The 20,829-nt window shown below is 58.6% G+C and overlaps 1 protein-coding gene across 1 annotated transcript in view; it reads right to left on the minus strand.

Annotated features, from left to right (window-relative positions):
* Positions 1 to 2,821: 2,821 nt before the first annotated feature.
* HS1BP3 (HCLS1 binding protein 3) overlaps positions 2,822 to 20,829 on the minus strand; it is a 29,253-nt gene continuing 11,245 nt past the window's right edge. Inside the window, exons 5-7 of the mRNA XM_040622933.1 lie at positions 9,761 to 9,921; positions 8,808 to 8,922; positions 2,822 to 5,012 (exon numbers count right to left, since the gene is read on the minus strand). Coding sequence (XP_040478867.1) covers positions 4,751 to 5,012; positions 8,808 to 8,922; positions 9,761 to 9,921 — 538 coding nt within the window. The 3' untranslated portion in view covers positions 2,822 to 4,750. The remainder of the gene's footprint in view (positions 5,013 to 8,807; positions 8,923 to 9,760; positions 9,922 to 20,829) is intronic.

The following is a 20,829-nucleotide window of genomic DNA, read 5'->3' on the forward strand; positions in this document are numbered from 1 at the left end:
CCTAATCCAATGACTGGTGTTCTTACAAGAAGAGGGAATTTGGACACAAACCCAGAAAAGACACAGAAGAGATGACCCCATGAAGACAGAGACGGGGGTGACGCAGCTACAAGCCAAGGGACTCCAAGGAGTGTCACCAACCATTCGGAAGCAGGACGAAGCAAGGAAGGGTTCTCCCTAGAGCCTTAGGAGAGAGTGTGGCCCTGCCAACAGCTTGATTTTGGATTTCTGGACTCCAGAACTGGGAGAGAATAAATTCCTGTTGTTTAAAGTCACCCAGTTTGTGGTCCTTCGTGACAGCAGACGGGAGGCCGGGCTCAGGTCACATGCAACACTCTGTGCGCTGGCAGGTGTCAGAGGGGAGGGAAGATGGGCTGAGCGGCCCACGGGAGGGGTGCCTCCTTCAGCTGCGTCTGCTGTTTGGGCGGGAGGCCCGAAGAACAGAACTGAAACGGGGGCTCAGCACGGCTCATACCAGATCCAGCTTTACCGGCTCACGCTTCTCCATCCTCGCAATCTCTGTGGTGCCTGGGAAAGGTACCGTAGCCCGCAGGTGCTCAGGAAATGTTCATGGCATCTCTCGCTCCGTTTCCCCTGAGCCCCAGAGTTGTGCCTCCTACCTAGTCCTGGCCTCCCTCTGCTTCGCCCTGGATCGATGGCATGACTGGCCAGTTGGGCTGGAGGGAGCTAACTCAGCTTTACTAAAAACCCACTTTAGAGGCCGCTGCTCTCTGCTGAGTTGGCAAAGAATCACTGGCACCTCTGAAAGTTGTCAGTAGGGATCCCCGCTCACCGAGGCCACGCGCTCAGCCCATAATCCCCACTCCAGAAGCTGCGGTTTTATCCCGAGTGTGACTTGAGAAATGAAATCTCTCAGCTCTCACCCGTGGCCAGAGCCGTGGAGAACAAGAGACCGAGGTCAGCCAGGAGAGGGATTAGCATCGGCCCTCCTGGTTGTGTTCACCACGTCGTCCCATTCACCATGTTGTACGTCGCTCAGCACCTGGCGATCAGTGCTCAGAGTCCGGGCTGGACGCCGGGCGGGCTGAGCCTGCCACTTCCCAGGAGCGTTCAGCTCGTCCCGGGCAGGGGTCCCCCTGTGATGCGCTAGTGATCAGCCCATGGAAACTCCACCAGCACGAACAGGATGTCACAGTCCTTCCAGCCCCTTCAAGAGAGCCCAGGGAAATCTCTTCACTCGGTACTGCGGGCTGTGGGGTGAGAGGATGTCGCACAGCCCAGCTGGACTGAAACCTAGATCCTTCCATGCCCAGCGCCTGATGGCTGGTTTCTCCAAGGGTCCTTCAGTCAACGATCCCCACTGTGAGGCCTCAGGGTGCCAACGGGGAATGGTTTGGAGTGATCAGGGTTCGCACTGAATAGTACCCTCCAAAACTTGACACTGAAAGGTCAGCCACTCAAAAAAGGTTCTGGGTGTTGACCATGCCTGCTCTGGGCAGCCATCAACCTACGCAAAGCCCCAGCAGCCCTGGGAGGTGCCTGCTGCCCATTCAGGGCCACCATCTGGGGGACGGCAGCTCCACGGCCCTTCCCTCTTCCCCAGGATATGCTCAGCCGGACGGCCGGGGAGCTGGACAACTGAGTATGATTTCCCACACCAGGCCTCCCTGGAAGATTCCAGGGGCGGAGGCCAACCAAAGCCTAATGCTGGGTGTTTAATCTCTGCACAGAGTGTATCAACACCGTGCCAAGGTGGCAGCTGGGCACTGAGGCCAGAGGGCTCTGAAAAGCGGCTGGATTTTTGCTGTCTTGTCTGCATCCAGTGTGAGGACTCGAGCTGGGGCAGCCCCCAGAGCTAGTGGAGGAGAGGGGGAGTTCCAGATAGCTGCACGGATATGAACATGGGACACCAGAGCTCAGAGGGTGGGCACTCCCCAGGGAGCCCCGCTGCACAGCCTGGCCAGGACAGGAGCTAGGATCGGGACTTTTCAGCAGGACTGGAGGCTTTCCGAGAGCAGTGATTCTGGAAGGGAGGGCGGCCCCTGCCACAGATGGCGCATCCTGTCCACGGAGCTCACGGCGGCTTCAAGACAAAGGCTGCTGTCCCCAATTTCAACTCTTGGTTTTCTTTGTATGGTGAGCTCTCAGCTGTAGGCTCTTGGCTGTGGGGTCCTCCTCAGAAGAGCCCAACTGTTTGTCCTTGGGAGCCAAGACCCCAATTCAAGCTTGGCTACAAGAGCCAAAGCCAAGCGGTGGGAGGAGGCCAGGGTTGGCCCACAGCCCACCCCAGCTCAGGGCCTCGCAGGCTTCTGGGGACCCGTTTCTAATTCTCCAGCACCTGTCAGTCTGCAGAGCCATCTGCCCAGGATCTCTGGGGTCCAGGCACAAAGTGGCATCTCAGAATCTGAGCTCCAGCAGAGGGGTGGAGGCCAGGGGTGTGGGTATGGATGGATGGGTTTACTTGGAAGGGCTGTCTGATGTCACAGCTTGAAGAGCCGAAGACCAGTTCAAGCCTAGGCCAGTCCCCACTATGGAGACGGTAAGTCTGGAGAAGGGAAGGGTCCGCTTTCCAGGCTGTTTCCAAGGGTCCTGGCTGGTCAGTTACTGACCCAGTGATTCCTGCTGGGCCTGGGCCTCTGGCCCCTCTGCCTCAGTTTACACAGTGGAATCCTCCCTCTGGCCTCAACCCACCCTACCAAGCAGCAGCCTGGGAGCCTGGGTTGAGCCATGGCAGACCCCAGGGTCCTTCCAGGGCAGCTCCCCCTTGCTGAGCCCACTGTTAACAAGGTACTCCCTCCGCCCTCCCCAGTGTTCCCCATCAGCCCAGGCGCAGAAAAAACACCATTAACAAATGCTGGAATGAGTCACTGACATGAACTTTATTGGGTCACTGGGTGTCACCGACTCCCCAGTAGGTCACAGACCTGCGGCGGAGAGCCAGCCACAGTTTGAGCGTCATTATCCGGGACGTGCACATCTTCACTCCGTGTCTAGGCAGCACCAGGCCTCCAGGCAGGAGGCCAGCCCACAGTGGCTGAAACCCACACCAGAATGGCAGGTTCTGCCTGTGACCCCTTCCGGGCACCTGCTAACTGAGCCCTCTGCTCCTATGTCACAACTGGTGAGCGGTGGTGGCGGGTGGGGAGCTGGCACAGGAGGGAGAACAGGGGCAGCCCTCCCCCCGGCACTCGCTCCTTCCGAGGCCTTCCGGCGTGGGGCACGAAGGCCTGGCGGTGAAAGGCAAGCGGAGTGGCAGGCGTGAGGAGCCCCGAGGCTGCGCGGCGCCCTGGGAGAGAAGCCCTGGAGCCCGGGGAAGGCAGAGAAGAAGGCGTGCAGCTCTCAGATCCCACAGCTGCCTACGTCCTGTCCCTCTGGCCCAGGCTGCGGGAGGGCAGCCTCCTCAGACTGGACAGCTGACGAGGGTGTCGGGGTGCTTGAGACGCAGGACAGAGGGGGTGCTCCCACAGCCCACAGGTCCGGGCGCAGGGCAGGAGCAGGGTATTAGAGACTCTGATGGTGGCCAAGAACCAGCTTGGTCGGGAGCCTCCCTCAGGGGGGGCTGCTGGCCCCGATCAGAAAAGCATCAGGGGGTCCTACTTCCAAACCCCCTTCCAGGGTTTCTGTCAAGCAAGAGAAGCCAAGGGACAACCGTGATTGCATTTCATTAAAAACTGTGTTTCGTTAAAAACTAGTTCTGAACATGAAGAATATATTTAAAAAGATATCCTTTGCTCTATTAAACATCGTTCACTGAGAATTTCCTGAGCGCTGTGCCATGCCCCGACCTGTGTGCCGGGGCATGGGGGGGTCCCGGGGGGGAAGTCTAAGGCACTGGCCCTGCTCTGGCACAGGGCTCCTTCTCCCTGGAGAGGCGGTCCCCATGCTGAGAGGCCGGTGAGCACGTCCAGATCTGGGGGACAGGGAAGGCCTGGCAGCACCCACCGCTGGACAGAGTGCTCGAAGCAGCAGCCAAGAGCATCCCGCCCAGGCTCACCGTGAGTAGGAGAGACACCCTAGTGCAGGCCCAGGCAGCGGATGGAGGATACCACGACCGCTCTGCTCGGAGCTGCAAGGGTGGACACTGGCCATATGACCAGAGGCCTACAGAGGCCAAGGCCTGGCCAGGCATTCCCTGGGAAAGGAGGAGGAAGGAAGACCAGGGGCTCGTCAGGCCGTCCACACGCGAGAGAGGCAGGGTTGGGCTTCGTGTCTCCCTCAAGCTGGACACATGGGAAAGTACCCTGCTTAGCACCTGATGACCAGAGGCAGCCTAGGGACACTCCACCCAACCAGGCTCTCCCAGGCAGCCACTCGGCATCCGTCTCGGAGCCTGTGGGCCCCCAGGAGCCACACTGCCCAGGGACTCCACCCCTCCTCCCAGGCTGGGCAGACCCTCCCCCCTACGCAGTAGGCACGACTGGACACAAAGTTCCCCTGCCCCGAGTAGGGCATCCCGGAGTCCCTCCAGTCTCAATTTCATCCTGGGGGCTGAGGTCCTGGTTAGCAAGGCAGCCCCCACGCTCTCCCCTTCATATCCATGTGGCTGAGACAATCTGAGCTCCAATTCCTATGGTGACCTCTCTCTCCATGCCCTTCAGGGTTCTATGACCCCACAGGCAAACAAAACAAAACAAAAACCAAGGTAGCACAGGGGTCCTATGACCTGTGCATCCACCCCCCTCCCTTGGGAACAGAGGTCCTGGCCCTGCAGGGCACAGTGCCCACGTCACCCCAGATCCCTCCAGCGGAGAGGCTCTGGCAGCCCAGGGCCAGTCCAGGGGTGGGAGGGTCAGAAGAGGCTGGGGGCGGCCTGGCCAGGCGCATCGTGGTCCCGGATATACTGTAAGATGTCCATTTCGTCCATGGCTTCAATCTGCTGCTGCTGCTGCTTCCGCCGCCCTGCCTCGGCCTCCAACAGGCCTGCTCTGGGGGGGACAGCTGGCTTTCTGGGAAGTGCTGGCTTAGCTGCCACTGGCGGTCTGGGCTTAGGCTGGGGCTTGGGTGTGGGCTCAGCCCCCAGGTTCAGAATCTGGTCCAAGTCCTCTTCAACTCTAGGGAACCAGAGGGGAAGCTCTGAATATAACCCCCCGGGAGGGAGTAAGGCCCTGAGGCAACGGCACCCCACTCCGGGAGTGCGACAGGCCCCGCCCCAACCTGGCCTTTCTGCCAGCTGCCCCACAGAGAAACTGGGGGGCGGGCTTCGCCCCACAGCACAGGGGGAGCAGAACCGGCCCCTCAGCAGCCTTTGGAGGGCTCTGCTTTTCGGTTGGTCCCCTCTAGACAATGGCCCTTAGGGGACTTGTCCTCTAACCTCCAGAAGAAAGTCCAGAAGAAAGTAACAGCTGCCAGCTGCGGAGCCCTGCTCTGTGCCAAGCACCCTGGACACGGTATCTCGCTTTATCCCCAAACCCTCTGGGGGTACGGCTGGTCTCCACCCTGCAGATGTGGACGCTCAAGCCCCAGGAGGCCCAGCTACCCGCGAGATGACCGCGCATGAGGGTGTCTGAGTCTGACTTCAGAAGCTGAGCCCTCGTCCGGACCCAGTTCAGCCTGAGAAAGATGACATGAGGGGATCTGACGACCGTGGGGGGCTGCCTGTCCACGGTGCCCACTGTGGGCCACCCATGCTAGACAGAGCCTGCCGAGGGCTGGCGCCACCATGGTTCTGGAGCTGACAGCCCACCACTGGGTGGGACTAAAGCCCGCGGCAGTGGGACGGTCATGCAGGACCCGCGCTGGGTCCTGGACGGCAGTTAGGCAGAGCAGGCCACCACCTGGCTCTGCTATCTTCGCCTGAGGGAGCACCTACTGCCTGCTCCCGGTGGAGGAAATCGATGTGGTCTGGAACCAGGGGACAGCAGGAGACCCAGGCTGCGGGGGGCGGGGCAGGGGGAGTCTGGTAACACTATCTTGGGGGCTTTCACAGAGTCACATGGAAAATTCCCTTTGAAATGCAAGGGCCACCTTTTGAATTCCTGAAAGAGGATGCCTGGCCCTTTACATGCTTCCTAAACCAACAACTGGCAGAGACATCCGGACAGGTGCTGCCCACACCCGGGCAAGGTGTCTAAGGGGATCTCAGGAGGCCGCATTCGCCATGCTGAGGACAGGGGAGGGAGGGCACAGGTGGGCCCAGATGCACAGCACAGTGCCCAGAGCACAGTTCCACTTCTCTCCCGCTACTCCTTCACCAGTGGCCTCGGGTCCGCTTCATACCCTCCCTCCCTGGTCCTCAGTCTCCCCATCTGCCAGTGGGATCCAGCTCAGACATCAGCAGGGCTAGGAAGCGGCCTGTTTGAGCGTGGAGTGCCCAGCACCACCCTCCCCTGCAGGGCCTGCCTGCCAAGTACCAGCTGCCTGAGGAGCTCTGGGTCACGCTGTCTGCTCCCCGGGTCACCCTCCTGCGGCGGGGCAGGGACCCCAAAGGGAGAACTCAGAGCCTCTGTGGATGGCAGAGATGTCCCTCCAGTCCCGACTGAGAGGGCCCAGCCCGAACCAGGCCTTCGAAGAGAGGTAGCCGTCTTCGGTTTGAGGCAATTTGCAGAAGCGTGACCCAGGACAGGCTGCTCCCGGCAACCTCAGCGCGGCTGCGGCCTAGCTCCCTGCAAGCAGCCGCTCCTCCCTGAGCTCCCCGCGGCAGGTGCGGCTCCTCCTGCAGCCTCCGCTGGCGCTGGGGCCCCGGGAAAGCTCACGGGGCCTGAATGATCCTCACGCAGGGGCCTTGGGGAAATAAAGCAGCAGCTAACTGCTCGTGTCAGTGTCCATGATTTACACAGCTGGGGCAGACGCTGCTGGGAACTAGCCAGAAGCTGCTCTGAGGTGGCAGGTACAGCAGTCACACTCGGGGTTCAGGTGGCGGCAGCGGCACCCCTTTCTACGGGCTCTATTTCTGCCCCGGCTCCCTGAGTCACCACTGGAACTGGGTCCCACTCACGCAAGGTCCGGCTCCCTTCTCTCCCAGGCCCTGCCGTGCAAGGTCAACCACGGAGAGGCTGCGGGGAGCTCCAAAGACCCCAGTCTCACTTCCCCTCCCCTGGTCCCCACAGAGGACAGGCTGCCCACTGGCCTGGCCAGAGAGCAGGAAGGAACTGCGCTCCAGGTGGGCTTCAGGCTAGCTGACGGCCATGATGGCATGAACGACGGGTGACAGCCTCAGTGAATCAGTGAGGGTCAGGAAGCTTTTTACCACAAGGAACCCCCATCGCTGCCTGGACGGTCACAGAGCCAGCACAAAGGAGAAAACCTGGCTCCCGCTCTCAGAATGTGAAGTCTTTATCACCAGCTTTCTGGCAGAGCGAAGGCAGGGCCACAGACACCCATTCCCCAGGGATTCCCAGAGGGCTCTGGGGGATGCCAAGAGGCATGACAAAGGAAAGGGTCCCAGAGACCAACGGGAATGTACAATGCGCCACACTGTTTCCCACTTGTGCCCACAGAGTCCTGCTGAACACGGGTATTGCCCCAGCCACTCGGCCACAGAACCCTTTGAAGGGGACACCAGAGTTCTGAAGAACGTGGGTCGGGAAGGGCTGGCGTCACGATTCAGAATAAACTGTGCCAGGAAAGTCCCCGTGGAATGGCCTCCCCAGGGCACACTGAGTCCTGGGAGAGGGCAGAGCCTCCCCGGGCAGGGCACACTCAGTGGGGCCCTGCCGCCCTTCCCAGGGCTGACTCTACTAGTCTGCTTTCCCGTACCTCAGTTTCTCCTCTCAAGACAGCACCACCCCAGCTTCTCCCAGCCTGCCGGGGCGGTCAGGGGCAAGAACACGAGATGATAGGGAACAGATGCCAGGGGCCACAGGGAGATGTAAAGACAAGATGCATTTGCTGTGACTTGGGCACTGACAGGGCTGTCTAACAGCCCAAGACTGCTAACGAGGGTGCACATGACAGCCTCTCGGCACCACGTAACTAGTTCCTGGAAAGAGACAGCTTGGCCTCCTGTAAACCGCCGAGCACAGCCATGTTCTGGGGGGCACGGATGATGCAACGGAGACGCATAGTACCAAGTACGTGGAGAGCGCAGCTGGCACACGCAGAAACCCGGGGAGCGTGGCCGGCCCAGGGCGGGAGGCAGATCTCCCAGCCTCTTCTCCTGCAAGTGCCTCGAGAACCCTGGGTGGAGCCGGGAGGACAGGACACAGATCCGGTGGACCGGGTCCCAATCCTGGCTCTGTCCTGTGGCAGCTGCGGCCTTGGACCAGTTATCTTCCCATACTCTGTTCTCTAAATCGGAGAAGATGGCTCGGGGGTGGGGGCGTTGTGAGGATGAACTGAGGCCATGTGCGGAGTCCAGCACACGGACCACGGCAAGCACTCCGAGGCAGGAGCCGGCACTTGTGCACGCGTCTGTCCCCCCATCTCCGTGTAACGGACTCTGCCTCACGCTCCCCTCTACAACTTGCTGCCGGGACCCACGCTGTCCGGCACTCCTGCGCTTTGCCCCCCTCACCCCGGGAGGGCTGCGTGCTACCAAGGACCCATTTCAGTTGTTCCCAAACCTATTTATGCCAGTTATACTTGCTCCTGCAATTATATAATTTAATTATTCTTCACATAAACTATGAAAAGTGTGAGTATGAAAACAAAGACAAAAACTTGTATTCATGAAGCTCCTTCTGGAGCGTGCTGAGCTGCCCTGGGCTGCGGCCCACCCCCACCCCTGCCCCAATCCCCACCACTGCCTCCTGGTCAGCGCCCACCCACAGGCTCCTGCCTCTGATGGGCCGAGATGGCGTCCACTGGAGGCCGAAGCTGGTGAGACGCTCTCACACGGGGACGGGTCCCTGGCTCTGTCCAGGCTACTCTTAGGGCTGACAGGGGAGCACGTGAGGGACGGACGGTACCTGAACAGCTCTGCGTGGGACACGCGCCCTCCACTCTCCTGGGCGGCAGGCAGCAGTAAGGGGTCTCCCAGAGGGACGGCACCACCGAGGTCAGGATCCTCAAACAACTTCAGGGCTGTGGAGAAGGCAGGAGCAGAGTGGTCAGAGGACGGCCTGGCCCGTCCTCAGCTGCGAGGGGGTACAGGGGGGAGACAACCTCGCCAGCCTGCCGGCCCAGCCAGGAGACCGTGAGTAAGAAACAAGGCAGAGCACAGAGAACCAGAGGAACAGGCCCAGGTGGGGACAGGACGAGGGCAAGGGACAGCACTCAACAGTGACCCGGTAATTGTCGGGACATGTCCTCTGAGCCCCGAGGCTGGGACTGTGTCTTTCTCATCGATGTGCTCTCAGGCTCAGCACAGAGCCTGGCCTTCAGTGGGTGGTCACCAAGAGCTGGCTGGATAAATGGGTGACAGCATTTGTTCCTCCTGAATGAGGACCCGGGTGGGGTGACGAAAGGTCAGACCTAGGAACAAGCATAGGAGTCCCAAGGCCGCTTGGCTTTCCCCTTTCCAACTCTGCAGAGGACGCTCCAGTGGGGCCTCTTCAGGTCACACAAAATCTCTCATTCCAACCCGAATCATACACCGTCACAGCACACCTGGGGGGCTGCATCTCCTCCCCAGACAGTGCCCACACCTGGCCACTGGAATGACAGAGATGGCCCCTCCTCTTCCAAGGGACGATCAGAACAAACATACAGTCTGGAATGTTCCAGGCTCTGGGGACACAAAGTGCAAGACTAGATTTCTCCAGCAGAAAATCTCTGTATGCTGAGTGTGTAACATGTTGAAACGGGACAAGGAGACGTTTCCGTCTGCTCATGTGGAGCCGGTCCAAAACCCCTTACAGAGGCTGGCTGGGTCACGGCGCGGACACCCCGAGTGAAGGGAATGCCAGGAGGCTCTACTTACGGTCCTGGAGGGGCGCATCCTCTGCGGGGCGCTGGGGGGCGGGCTTCGTGCCCGGGCCGAAGAGCCCCTCATCAGGGTCCACCTCTTCATCAAAAATGGTGAGTCGGGGTGAGGGTTTGGGCTTCACCGCCACTTCGGGGCGCTTCTTGGGCTTCTTGGAGCTACGGAATCACAGAAACGGCTCAAGGTCAGGACTTTTCACGAGAGTCCGACTGGCTGGTGCAGGTGGCCTGGTCTGAGCCACGCAGGCGAGGTGAGCTTGAGCTTGTGTCAAGAAGGAACTTTCCAGTGCCCTGGGGTGTGAGACCCTGGTAGCAAAAGCGGCTGAGCCCTGTGCCCCAGCAAGCACTGACGTTAGGATGTGCGGGAGGAGCAAGGGAAAGTCAAGGAGCCGGACGACTGCCGGGCCAGGACTCAGGCCTGCCTGCCTGCCTGCTCACAGGGCAGAGAAGCTGCTCTCCTTCTGGGGGCTGTGGGGGCCACCTGCCAGGGGCCGGGCTCAGAGGCATATCAGTGCCACTTGGAAAGGGGGGTGGATGCGGTCTGAGGCTACGGACAGGTGGTACCCAGGGAACAGCAGAAAGCAGCCTTGAGAAGTGACACCTTGGTCATCCCAGCAAACACTTCAGTCCCACTGGGCAAACCCCACCTCCTTCAAGAAACCTCTCTGGCCACTCAGAGCCCCACTGGCTCTGTCACCCCCACCAAGGTCCCTTTACGTCTCATTCTCCCACTGGCCAAGGTTCTACCTTGGACCAGACGCTGCTCTGGGAAAGTGGGAGAGGGCACGAGGGAAGCTTCTGGGCCACGGGACTGCTTCATTTCCTGCCCTGGGTGGTGGTGACGCAGGGCTCATGCAGGCATTTTTGAAATCGAACCCTGCAGATCTGCATACATAAGTCACACTGCAGATAAATAAACAGACTTGGTTTTACTTTAACATGAATCCAATCCCTGCTGTGGATGCCAAAATTAGCCATTATAAGGTTCCCGCAAATAGGAAAAATATGCTTTTTACTGGAAACAGGATTTCTGGTGTGCCTGTCTGCCTGGCGGGCAGTTCCACTGGACAGAGGTCACCATCTGAGCTCCTGCTGGCAACACTGTGCAGGAAACCACACACAGAAGCCCTGCCCTACTCGATAGCACAGACCAACCAGCGGCAGAGGGACAGAGCAGCAGGCTGCCCTGGGTGCTGGAGGGCAGGGTGCTCAGGGGCGACCATTCCCACGGTCTGGCTGCAGACTTCCTGGAGAATCTCAGGCTTGGCTGAGATGGGAGAAGCCACAGGAGCTGGAAGTGCACCTGCTACAGGGTCACAGCCCCAGGACGGAGCACACCTACGCATTCAGGGCCGAGGCCCCGCTCACGGTCCTGTGCTCTTGTCCCTACAAAGTGTCCCCGTAGCAGGGAAGAGATCCAGGATGGGGTGAGGACAACAGGCTCGGGTCTGCATGTTTCGAGGACGAAATGGAGAGCAGAGATGCAGTGGTAGGGCTGTGCCAGGAAGCCCCATGCACCCCCGTCCCTGCTTCCTCCAACAGGGACATCTGCTGTTTGTTTCACAGATCTGGCAGAGCCAGTTCGCCTTCATGACCCCTGGAAAGTGGATACCAAAGACAGGCCATGCCGCTTGAGGCAGGCCAGCCAGAGACGGCTCTAGCCAAGAGCCACTGAGTCAGAGCCCCAGGGCCGGCCCAGGAAGCTGGGTTGGAATCTCCGAGGAATCTGATGACCAGCCAGGTGTGGAGCCACTGGCCCAGCCTGGGGCCTATGGGCTCAGCCCCACTGCTGCCCTCAATCAGCCACAGGCAGCCCTCATGTGGCCCTGCTCCTGGATCCAGGACCCCGGAGCAGGGGGGCCAGAGGCTTCCCATGGACCAGAAATCAGAGGAAGCCCAGAAAGAAGGGAACTGTCTGCAGAACAAAGAAAGTGAGAGAACACACATGCTGAATTCTGTCTGGAGAAGTTTCGCAGAGATCTCAATGATTTCCCTTCTTACACCTTTCTGGTGCTGAGAACACAAATTAGGCCTGACTTTCCTGCTGTGTGAATTTACCTCTCGAACTGGACGAATGATCTTGTTTTTCTCCCTGGAGACATTTCTGGTCTTTCATCGTCTTGAACTGACATAAAACGCATCTATGGCACGTGACGCTGTTCCGTCAGGCACTGTCTGTACTCTACCCCACCCACCCAGGCCATCCTCCGTCCCCAACTCTCCCTGACCGTCTCCAGGGGAGACAAAGAACAGGCAGGAAATATGGCGCACTGACAGCTCAAAGCCCCAGGGTCCTGCTCTGGTTGGCCCCCAAACTTGAGTCTCTGGGCCGCAGCAGTGTGCCTGGTCCAGGCAGACGCTCGATGGGTACTGGATGAAAGAGGGACTGATGGATGGAAGGAAGGAAGGAAAGAAGAGAGGAAGGAAGGAAGGAAGGAGGGGAAAAGGAAGGACAGACAAATGAACACACAGAGGACACAGGTGATAGTGCATCTCTTATCCAGACTTATTTCCACCTGCTCCCCCAGGAAGAGCAGAAAGGGTGTGAAGACAGAGGGTTCCCAGCACCAGTCTGAGACAGAGACGGAACCCGGAAGGCTTCGCTCCTCCGAAGCTGGCGGTCACGTCAGCTGGTCTCCTCACCCGCCCTCAACCACTCTGTAAGCAGCTCGTGCGTTCACGGCCGATGCCCTCTGTGACCCAGCACTCACGAAGCCCCTCCCACATGCACCTCCCGGGCTGAGCAGGGAGACCTGCCACTGTCCCCAGAAGCTCACAGGTGAGACTCAAGAGGCACATAAACCTGTCATGACCACAGAGCAATAGTTCCGGAATACACGGAGCACAGAGAAAGGATACAACCCAGCCCTAGGGCTTCCTGGAGGAGGCAAAGCGAAACAGACACGGACTCGGGCAGAGGAAGTGAGCCCCTCGTCTGTGGGGGTCTGCCAGGGGCATGGCTCGGGCACGATCAGGAACCGGGTCCCCAGGGCAGCTTGGCTCACGGTCCACGGAGAAACAACCAAGGCCTGGCCTGGGGGAGCACGGCAGCACAACGGGGGGACGGGGAGACGGGGTCAGGGGGAACACCACAAGGCAACAGAGCTCCTAGAAAATGTGGACTGTGAAGTGATCAGTGAGCAGAAGGGGCATGTGGCCTCAGGGAGACGTCAGGTATATCCTATGTGAGGTGAGTCCCCCAGCCCACTTTCTTCCCCTCGTTCACAGACTGCAAGAGCACGGACTCAGGCTGCATACATGGACTAAGGCCCTGCCCCCACCCCACCACCCCTGCTGTGCTCCTGCCCCACCAGCGTCCCCCTGGCTGCCTGCAGGACGCACCGCCCGACTCTGTGGTGCCCGTCCGCCAGCCCGCCCTGTGCACCAACACGATAAAGGACGCCTCTCTTCTCCCTTCACCAAAGGGGGGCCAACAGGATTAGACTCTTGTCACCAGGGCTGGGGCAACGGGGCACAGAACAGAGAAGTGAGCGATGGACAGACCTCCTGGTGAGGGACCAAATGGCTCCTGCCTTCCTGGTGAGCATGAAGGAGGTCGCCTGAACCGGGGCAGGCTCCGGCACGGCACAGGTGGCAGGAGGCGGGTGGGGGGCTCCCCGGGTGGGTGCAGGCGTGTGGAAGCAAGTTCCTGCAGCACGCAGGTGTGCACACGGACAGACACCAGCTCTCCTGCTCTGTGTGCCTGCCAGCAGACAGATGTCCAGAGCAGGTCCACTGTGCAGGCGACTGTGGAGCCAACGTGAGGGAGGCGGCAGAGGCCGAGGCTGACGGCTTCGGCAGCCCAAGAAGCAGCCCCGCTCATGGGGCTCAGGCAGCTGTGGGGACAGTGACTGACACATGACAGCAGCTTCCCCTCCAGCCACCCAGGGGGCCTGTGTCCGTGCTCCTGGATGCACCTGCCCCCCCCCTCCCCATGGGCACCAGCTGCCCAGGACCTGCGTCACCTGAGTGGCGGGAGTATCTCCTGGACGGAACAGAAGGCAGTGGAACCTTCTGAAGCCAAGACTCACGGACAGCATGACTTACCTTCCAAGCCAGGGTGATGCTTAACCAGATACAGAAATCGACCTCCTTTCCAATCATACAGTGTTCCTGCTTTCCAATAAAGTATTTTTCATTTTTAAATTTTAAATTTAGTCTCTTTTTCACTGAGAGAAAATTCTCAGAGTGAGTGCCCATAAATGAACTTCTGTGAAACTCATTCTGGGACAATGCTGTTTGTAGCAGCACCAGGCCTCGGGGCTTCCACGATGACCCGGTCATCAGCGTGGTGCAGGTCACTGAGAAGAGGCAGTCACCCCATGAGCCAGGCTAGCCTCCCTGGACGGGAGCTTCGGGGAAACGCTGGACGGGGGCTGAGCAGAGTCGGGAAAGCGATGTTCTAGGAAGAGACCAGCCCTGTGCAAATGCCAAAGTGGGAAGCACTTGGTGTATGCAAAGTGGCCAAGAGCCCGGCAGCAGGCACACAGGGAAGGAGAGTCGGGGAAGTGAGGGCCTGGGGAAGAATGTGGCCTTTCTGTTCCCGGGGAGCAGCCCTGGAGGGGGATGCCAGGGAATCCATGTATGAGCTCAGGCTAGTCATTTCACTTCTCTGGGTCTGTTCCCTTAGCTGTTACATGGCAGTAAGGAATGTTCTGGAAGCTGTGACAGGGAGCCCACAGGCAGGCTGGCACAGGGCACAGCGGGAGCCTGAGGCCGACTAGGTTCACATCATGTTTCTGCCCCACGACTTCATTCTGGGCCCTAACAAATAAACAAGGCCTGCCTGGTAAACACCTGTCATCTGCTGTAGCCCCAGGGTCACACTCAAAGATCTTTCTCAACAGCCGGGGCCTGACTCCCCAGCCCACTGAGCCCCACCTGAGGGCTCACTGACCAGCCCCTCACGATGTCCCTGCCCTCTCAGCTTGTGCATGCTGACGTTTCTTCTCTCCACTGGGGCCAAACCCTGCCCCTTGCCCAGCACACACCTGCACCACCACCGAGCCAGGCCGGTCTGGCTGCAAGGGCTCTGCCCCCCACTGCTGGAAAGCAAGGACCCAGCTCTGGCCGCACCCAAAGTGCCCCAAGAGACTGAATATACAAATAGGCAATGGGCAGAGCAGATGTTGTCCCACACCCTGCAGCAACCAGCCCAGGAAATCAAACCACAACTCCGCAGCTAGGGCCCCGACGGCCAGGGCTTGATCGATAACTGCCAGCTACCCTAGTCTTTACCCCCTTCCCTTTTCCCAGCCAAAGAAAGCCAAATATGCTCACTCAACGGTCCGCACAGCGTGCAGGATGCCCCCCCTCCAGGCACCAGCCTCCCTCACCAACAGCCTCCAGTCGGGGCACACCCGAGCCTTCTCTTTTCCCACTAGGAATCGTTCCTACTCCCAGTCTGCTTCTGAGTCTCTGCTAAATGCAGTCTGGTGGCTGACCCCTCCCTTGCTATGGCCAGCTCTGAATCAAGGCCTTCGCCTGCGCTGTCTTGGTTTATTCCCACATCCCGGATGACACTCCCAATGCTCACGTGACCTGGGGGGGCCTGGCAGTCCCTGTGATTGAGAAAACCCATCACCCCCATCACCTAACACGGAGAACGCATGGACGAGGGCCGGGAAGCTGGCACCCTGGCACAGGTGGGGTCTCAGCCTGGGGGTAAGGGGTAAAGTCCTCCCCGGAGCTCCACGGTGGGGAGCTCCACAGAGCGTGACTGTGTGATCTTGGACACGTTCCTGAGTAATAACCGCAAAGATGCTGGATTTGCCCTCCAGTCCCCAGGTGCAAGGCTCCATCATTCTAATGCTCTTACTTGGGGGCAGCCTGAGGCAGGGGAATGGCAGGCATGACCTCCCAAGATTCCACCCCCAGCGAGTCAAGCGACCATTCAGTCCCATCAAGGACAGCCAATCAAGCCAGCTGCTGGGGACTAAGGCTGGGGGGAAGCAGGGAATCCCTGCCCCCTGGCTGTAGCAGTCTGACAGGGTGTACTGGGTCCTGGGAGTTGCATCATACAACAGGAAATGGGAGGGCTGCCTTTAGCTCAGGTTAAACAGCCCAGGGCTTCTTCAGAGCAAAGCTAATCTGAAGTAGTGATAACATTACACAAAGGAAATTTCCTGCACTACATACATCTCACTTTATCCTTCTACCACCGGGGCTGGACTTTGTCTTTCATTTATAGAGAAAGAAACAGAGGCACTAAGAAGTTCAATGACCTGCCCAGTGTCCCCCGGCTGGTAAGGGGCAGAACTGGGATTTGAACCTGGGACTGCCTGTCTCTAATTTTGCTCCGGACTGACCTCACACCCAGCTTTCCCAGTGGCTTTCAAACCATGCTCTAAGGGGTCTGGGCCTTCCACAGAGCCACTCAGGGCCAAGGGAGAGGTGAGCTGAGGCCAAGGGGGCAGACATCCAGTCTCTACTCCTGTTCCAACCGGGCCAATTCTCCCTCAGGCTGTTTGATACACACTGGGGCTCTGTACAAGATTTCTCCAGAACTGAAATTTTTGCTACTGAATTAAAAAAGGGAAAGTGGATGCCTGGGTGGCTTAGCTGGTTAAGCATCTGCCTTTGGCTCCGACCATGATCCCAGAGTCCCAGGGTCGACCCCCACATCAGGCTCCTGCTCAGCCAGGAGCCTGCTTTTCCCGCTCCCTCTGCTCGTGCTCTCTCCTGGCCGCCTGACAAACAAACAAATAAATCAATCTTCAAAATATCACCTTAAAAAAGAAAAAAAAAGTAGAAAGCACCATCACGCCGTTCATTCGGGCCAGACTTCGTGCGCTGGCATGGACGGGGAGATCTGGTCAGTAGATCACGTGCTGCTGCCCCAGTGGGGGATGTGGTTGTGACCAGTACGACAGCTGTCGCTGTGCCCCCTGCATTCCTCATTGATTTTGGTCCCAGTCCAGGGCTCAGTGCTGTCCATAGCGGTACATGACACAGCCCCACTGTGACCGGGAGAATCACCCCCTGGCAGGTGGCAGGTGGGAGGGGAGGGAAGCCCAAGAGCCAGAGGGCCCCCCCAGGACCCCCGAGCCCACCCTCCCAGAAGCCCTGTGGCCAGCGGACCTGCTGCTCCTGCCTCATTTCCCTCCTGCCACATCCAAGGCTTTCGTCAACTTTGGTTTCCGGGGCTCTTCTCACGAGCTCCAGGGTGCCGCAGGATTCTCAGCGGGACCTGCTACCCTAGGCGGGGGCCAGAACACGAATGCACCCCAAGCCCGCGAGTGAGGCGGCTGAGAAGTCGCCGCTGCGCCTCTCCCTGCACACCCCGCCATGGCCCACCTGGGGGACATCTTGCTTCCAAATCTCAGAAACGGTGGTTTTGGGAGGTGATGGAGGTGGCAATAACCTTACTGTGGTCACTACTTTGCAATATATACACGTATTAAATATCACATTGTACACCTTAAACTCACATGATGTTACGTGCCGATTAATTCCCAATAAAGCTGGGGCAGAAACAAGTAAATCTCCAATGGGAGCAAGTCTGGGGGTACCTGCCAGCGTGCTGTGCTGGGAGGGTTCCAAAACCACAGGGTCATCCCAGAGCAGTGGTTTCATCCAAATGTAGGGAGTTAAGACATTGTGATACTAAAACACGTATGAGTCTCTTGTGAAGATAAAGCAATATTTGTATAAACAATTGTGACAAAATACATGATTCACACTCCAAAAAAGTCCAGCTTCCCTGCTGGAGGCCATGCACAGGACACTGGGCGCTGACCCCCCTCCTGTGAGCAGAGAGCCGGGAAACCCGACCTTGAGGGAAGGCATGTCCATGCAGGAACCAGCCTGTCCCTCGGGGTGCCAGGGGTCCCCTGGGAGCTGGGGCTGGAGAAGGTGCTCCCTGGGCACCGCGGGAAGAGGTGGGAGGCAGTGGCCTCCCGGGGGGAGCAGGGTTTGCAAGGGCAAAGAGGCCTTCTCAAAAGAGAGGGATTAATTCCCTAAAGAATGCTTCACTGGAGTGGCACAACAAGGCCCCGGGGCAGAAGCTTCCAGGACCTGGCTCTAGGGCAGTGATCTGGGAGGAAAAGCTCCAGACAGAATAAAGTTCCTCACTGCCTGTAAGAGCAAAAACCTACAGAAAACATCACAATGCCCCCAGGCAGGCACCTGGCAATGCCACTTACAGCACATGGACCCGATGGACTACCAGAGAGTTAAGAACGTAGAACTCCACTTACTGATCTGGAAAAACCCCGTATATAAGCTGAAAATAAGCAAATCATGGAAGGGTGCGCACAACCCAATCCCATTTTGGGGTATGAGAAATGTACATCCAGAACCATAAGCCTTCATGGCAAAAGGCCTTTTCACTGTGTTTTCCATTTTTCTGTACCAGTCGTGGGTTATCCAAGTTACAATTCAAGATGTCCCTAACAGGGTATTTCCAGCAGAAGGTGGGACTATGATAGTAGAATTTCCTCTTTCGCAGGCGTGTGAAGTCGCTAAAACAGAGAGTAAAACCTGACGACTCTGCGGGACAGGGGAAGGGCTGTGTGTGGACGCGGCGAGAGCAGCACAGGGTAAGAGGCATGCGTGCTATGCGTGCTGCTCCGCGGCCACGCCGGGACAGGGAAGCTCAAAACCCTGCGAGCAGGGGCGCAGCAGAGCCAGCCCGGGCCGGCCGAAGGCTGTCTGTCTGAAGCACTCCGCACTGGTGCAGCGACTGCCTTTTCCCCTAATCAAAACCAGGTTTAAGAGACAAAGAAAAGCCAGGCCAGTCCCTGCAGCCGGCTTTGTGCTGACGACCCCCCTTCCAGCAGCCCTGCCGCGGAGCAACAGCGCCCCGCAGGGTCCACAGCAGGAAGGACCTGGAAACGCCGCTGCTCCAGAAAGCCAGGCCCGGATGGGGCTTGCGGGTGGGGGGTGGCGCACATCTGGGAGAGCGGGGTGCAACCAAAGGCCCGGGAGTTGGGGGGGAATATGCGTGCAATGCCCAAGTCTCCTGCAAAAACCAGAATGCTCCCCACTCCCCACTAACAGGCAGGGTGGGCAACCTGTTCAACAGTCAACAGGCTCACCTGGGAGTCCAGGAGAGGCCACGGGGCGGGGGGGGGGGCGGCGGCACTGTCACATGCAAGGCTCAGCCAAGTCCCTGCTCAACTGTCCTCGACTTTCCCATCTGTGAAAGGGGGATAATCCTAGGGCCCTGCCCACCTCCCACGTTGCAGAATGACTGGAATCAAGGGACAGTGCAAGGGGACACCACCGAGTCGTGACTTGCCATCTGTGGCTGCATGAATTTGGAGGAGCTATACCTGTCTCCAGACTTCAGCTTCCACACACACACACACACACACAAATGAGCCTGATGCCAGTGCTGGCTTCCCAGAGCACCATTTCCCACATCAAACCCACACAGGTCCTGAGAGCAATGTGGTGTGTCATGACCTCTTAAAAAAAAAAAAAAAAAAAAAAAAGCAGAAGTAGAAGAGAAATGTCTCTTCCCAGGAATGGGAATCAGTTCCTGGTGTTCAGTAAGTTCTCAAAAAGCCTTAGGTGCTATCCTCCCTGATGAGAGCCACAGCAGTGACTGCTGTCACACCAGTCACTACAGGAGAAACTAGAAGGTCTTAAGCCTCTGGGATCCCTTTCAGGTGCTACGCTTTCCCAGGATTCGGGAATGAGGCCCCCGGAGCTGGCGACGGTGCTGGGGGGCAGGTGGTCCCAGACGGCTGACACATCCCTCGACAATCTGCTACTGGAATAAGTAGGAAATTCAAGGCAACCCTTGCCAACCCCAAAGAGCATTTTCCTACCCAAAAAAGGAGCCGCTTTGCTAAGCGTGACCCTCAGCCAAAGGCTGGCGCAAACCACTGAAGTCCTTCTCCGTCTGGCTTTACGGATGGTTACTCAGAACAACAGAGAGCCTCAGTTCAAACAAAGCCTCATCTTGACCAAAATAAAGCCCAAGAAGGGCCTGCAGGTCGTATAAGGCCAATAAGAAGCGGCTATTATAGACTTCTCCCCACGGAACCTCGCTGCCTCTCCCCCAGGGGTGCTGACCCCGTGCAGGTCAGGGGGACTGTGGAGGGCCGGGGGACCCGACTCCCGGGCATCAAGGTGCTGCACGACTTCCGGCTCTGGTCCTGTGTGTCCTGCAGCGCTGGATCTTCCCTGAGTGTGAATTCTTGTCCCTTCCAGGCTGGTCACAGGGCAGCCCTGCAGCCACATCTCCTCCTGCGTGTCGCCAGCCTCACATCCCCCCGACACCCCCGGGAAAGGCAGGCTGGTGGATAGCGGGCAGAGCCTTCTGGACTGTGATGTTCATGTCCTTTATGCTGAACTTGCCCCTCCCTCATTTCTGGAATAGGACCTGCGAGACAGGCTTCCCTCGTCTGTTGACTGAACTTCGATCTCTCATCAGGGCAGAGGGGCTGTCACCCTGGGTCTACGGTCTGAGTTGGTGGAGGGGGTGCTGCAGCCATGAGAAGAGTGAGTGTTAGCATTCATGTTAACTCGGTCTCCACAAGAGCCCTACAGAGAGGTGCTACCATTACCCTACTGACCGCAGAAAACTGAAGACAAGGGGTACATTGCCAGGGACATGCTGCTGGTAAATGGCAGAGCCAGGATCAAGGCCAAGCAGTGTCCAGGACCCTGAACTAGACTGGAATCCCAGTACCATTATTTACCAGCTGTCTGACCTTGGGCAGGGCACTCGGCCTCTGCAGGCTTCAGTTTCTCTAACCTGTAAAATGGGACGACAGACAGCATCTCCTTGCAGGCAGGTGTCAATGAGACACAGTGTACGAAAGGCGGAGCACCCGCTCAGCGTGTACGAGGTGCTCAGAAGCATTAGCTCCCACCTTGTTTCGTGCACGTTTGGGCCAAGAGGTGGTGAGTCTGTCTGGGACGTCCGCAGATGTCTCTCTGGTCTCATCCTGCCCATACCCCCTGCCCCCAGCACAGGGTGGTCACGCAGTGGGGGCTCGGGAAGAGTGCACTGAGTAGGCAAAGAGAGGGGCTCAGGAAAGAAGGCAGCAGATGACAGCATCAGGACACAGAGGGACCACTGAGACCGCACCCGGCTTACCTCTTCTTCCCCAG

The sequence above is a fragment of the Ursus maritimus genome, unplaced genomic scaffold (assembly GCF_017311325.1).
Source record: "Ursus maritimus isolate PB19 unplaced genomic scaffold, ASM1731132v1 scaffold_6, whole genome shotgun sequence".
Classification (NCBI taxonomy): Eukaryota; Metazoa; Chordata; class Mammalia; order Carnivora; family Ursidae; genus Ursus; species Ursus maritimus.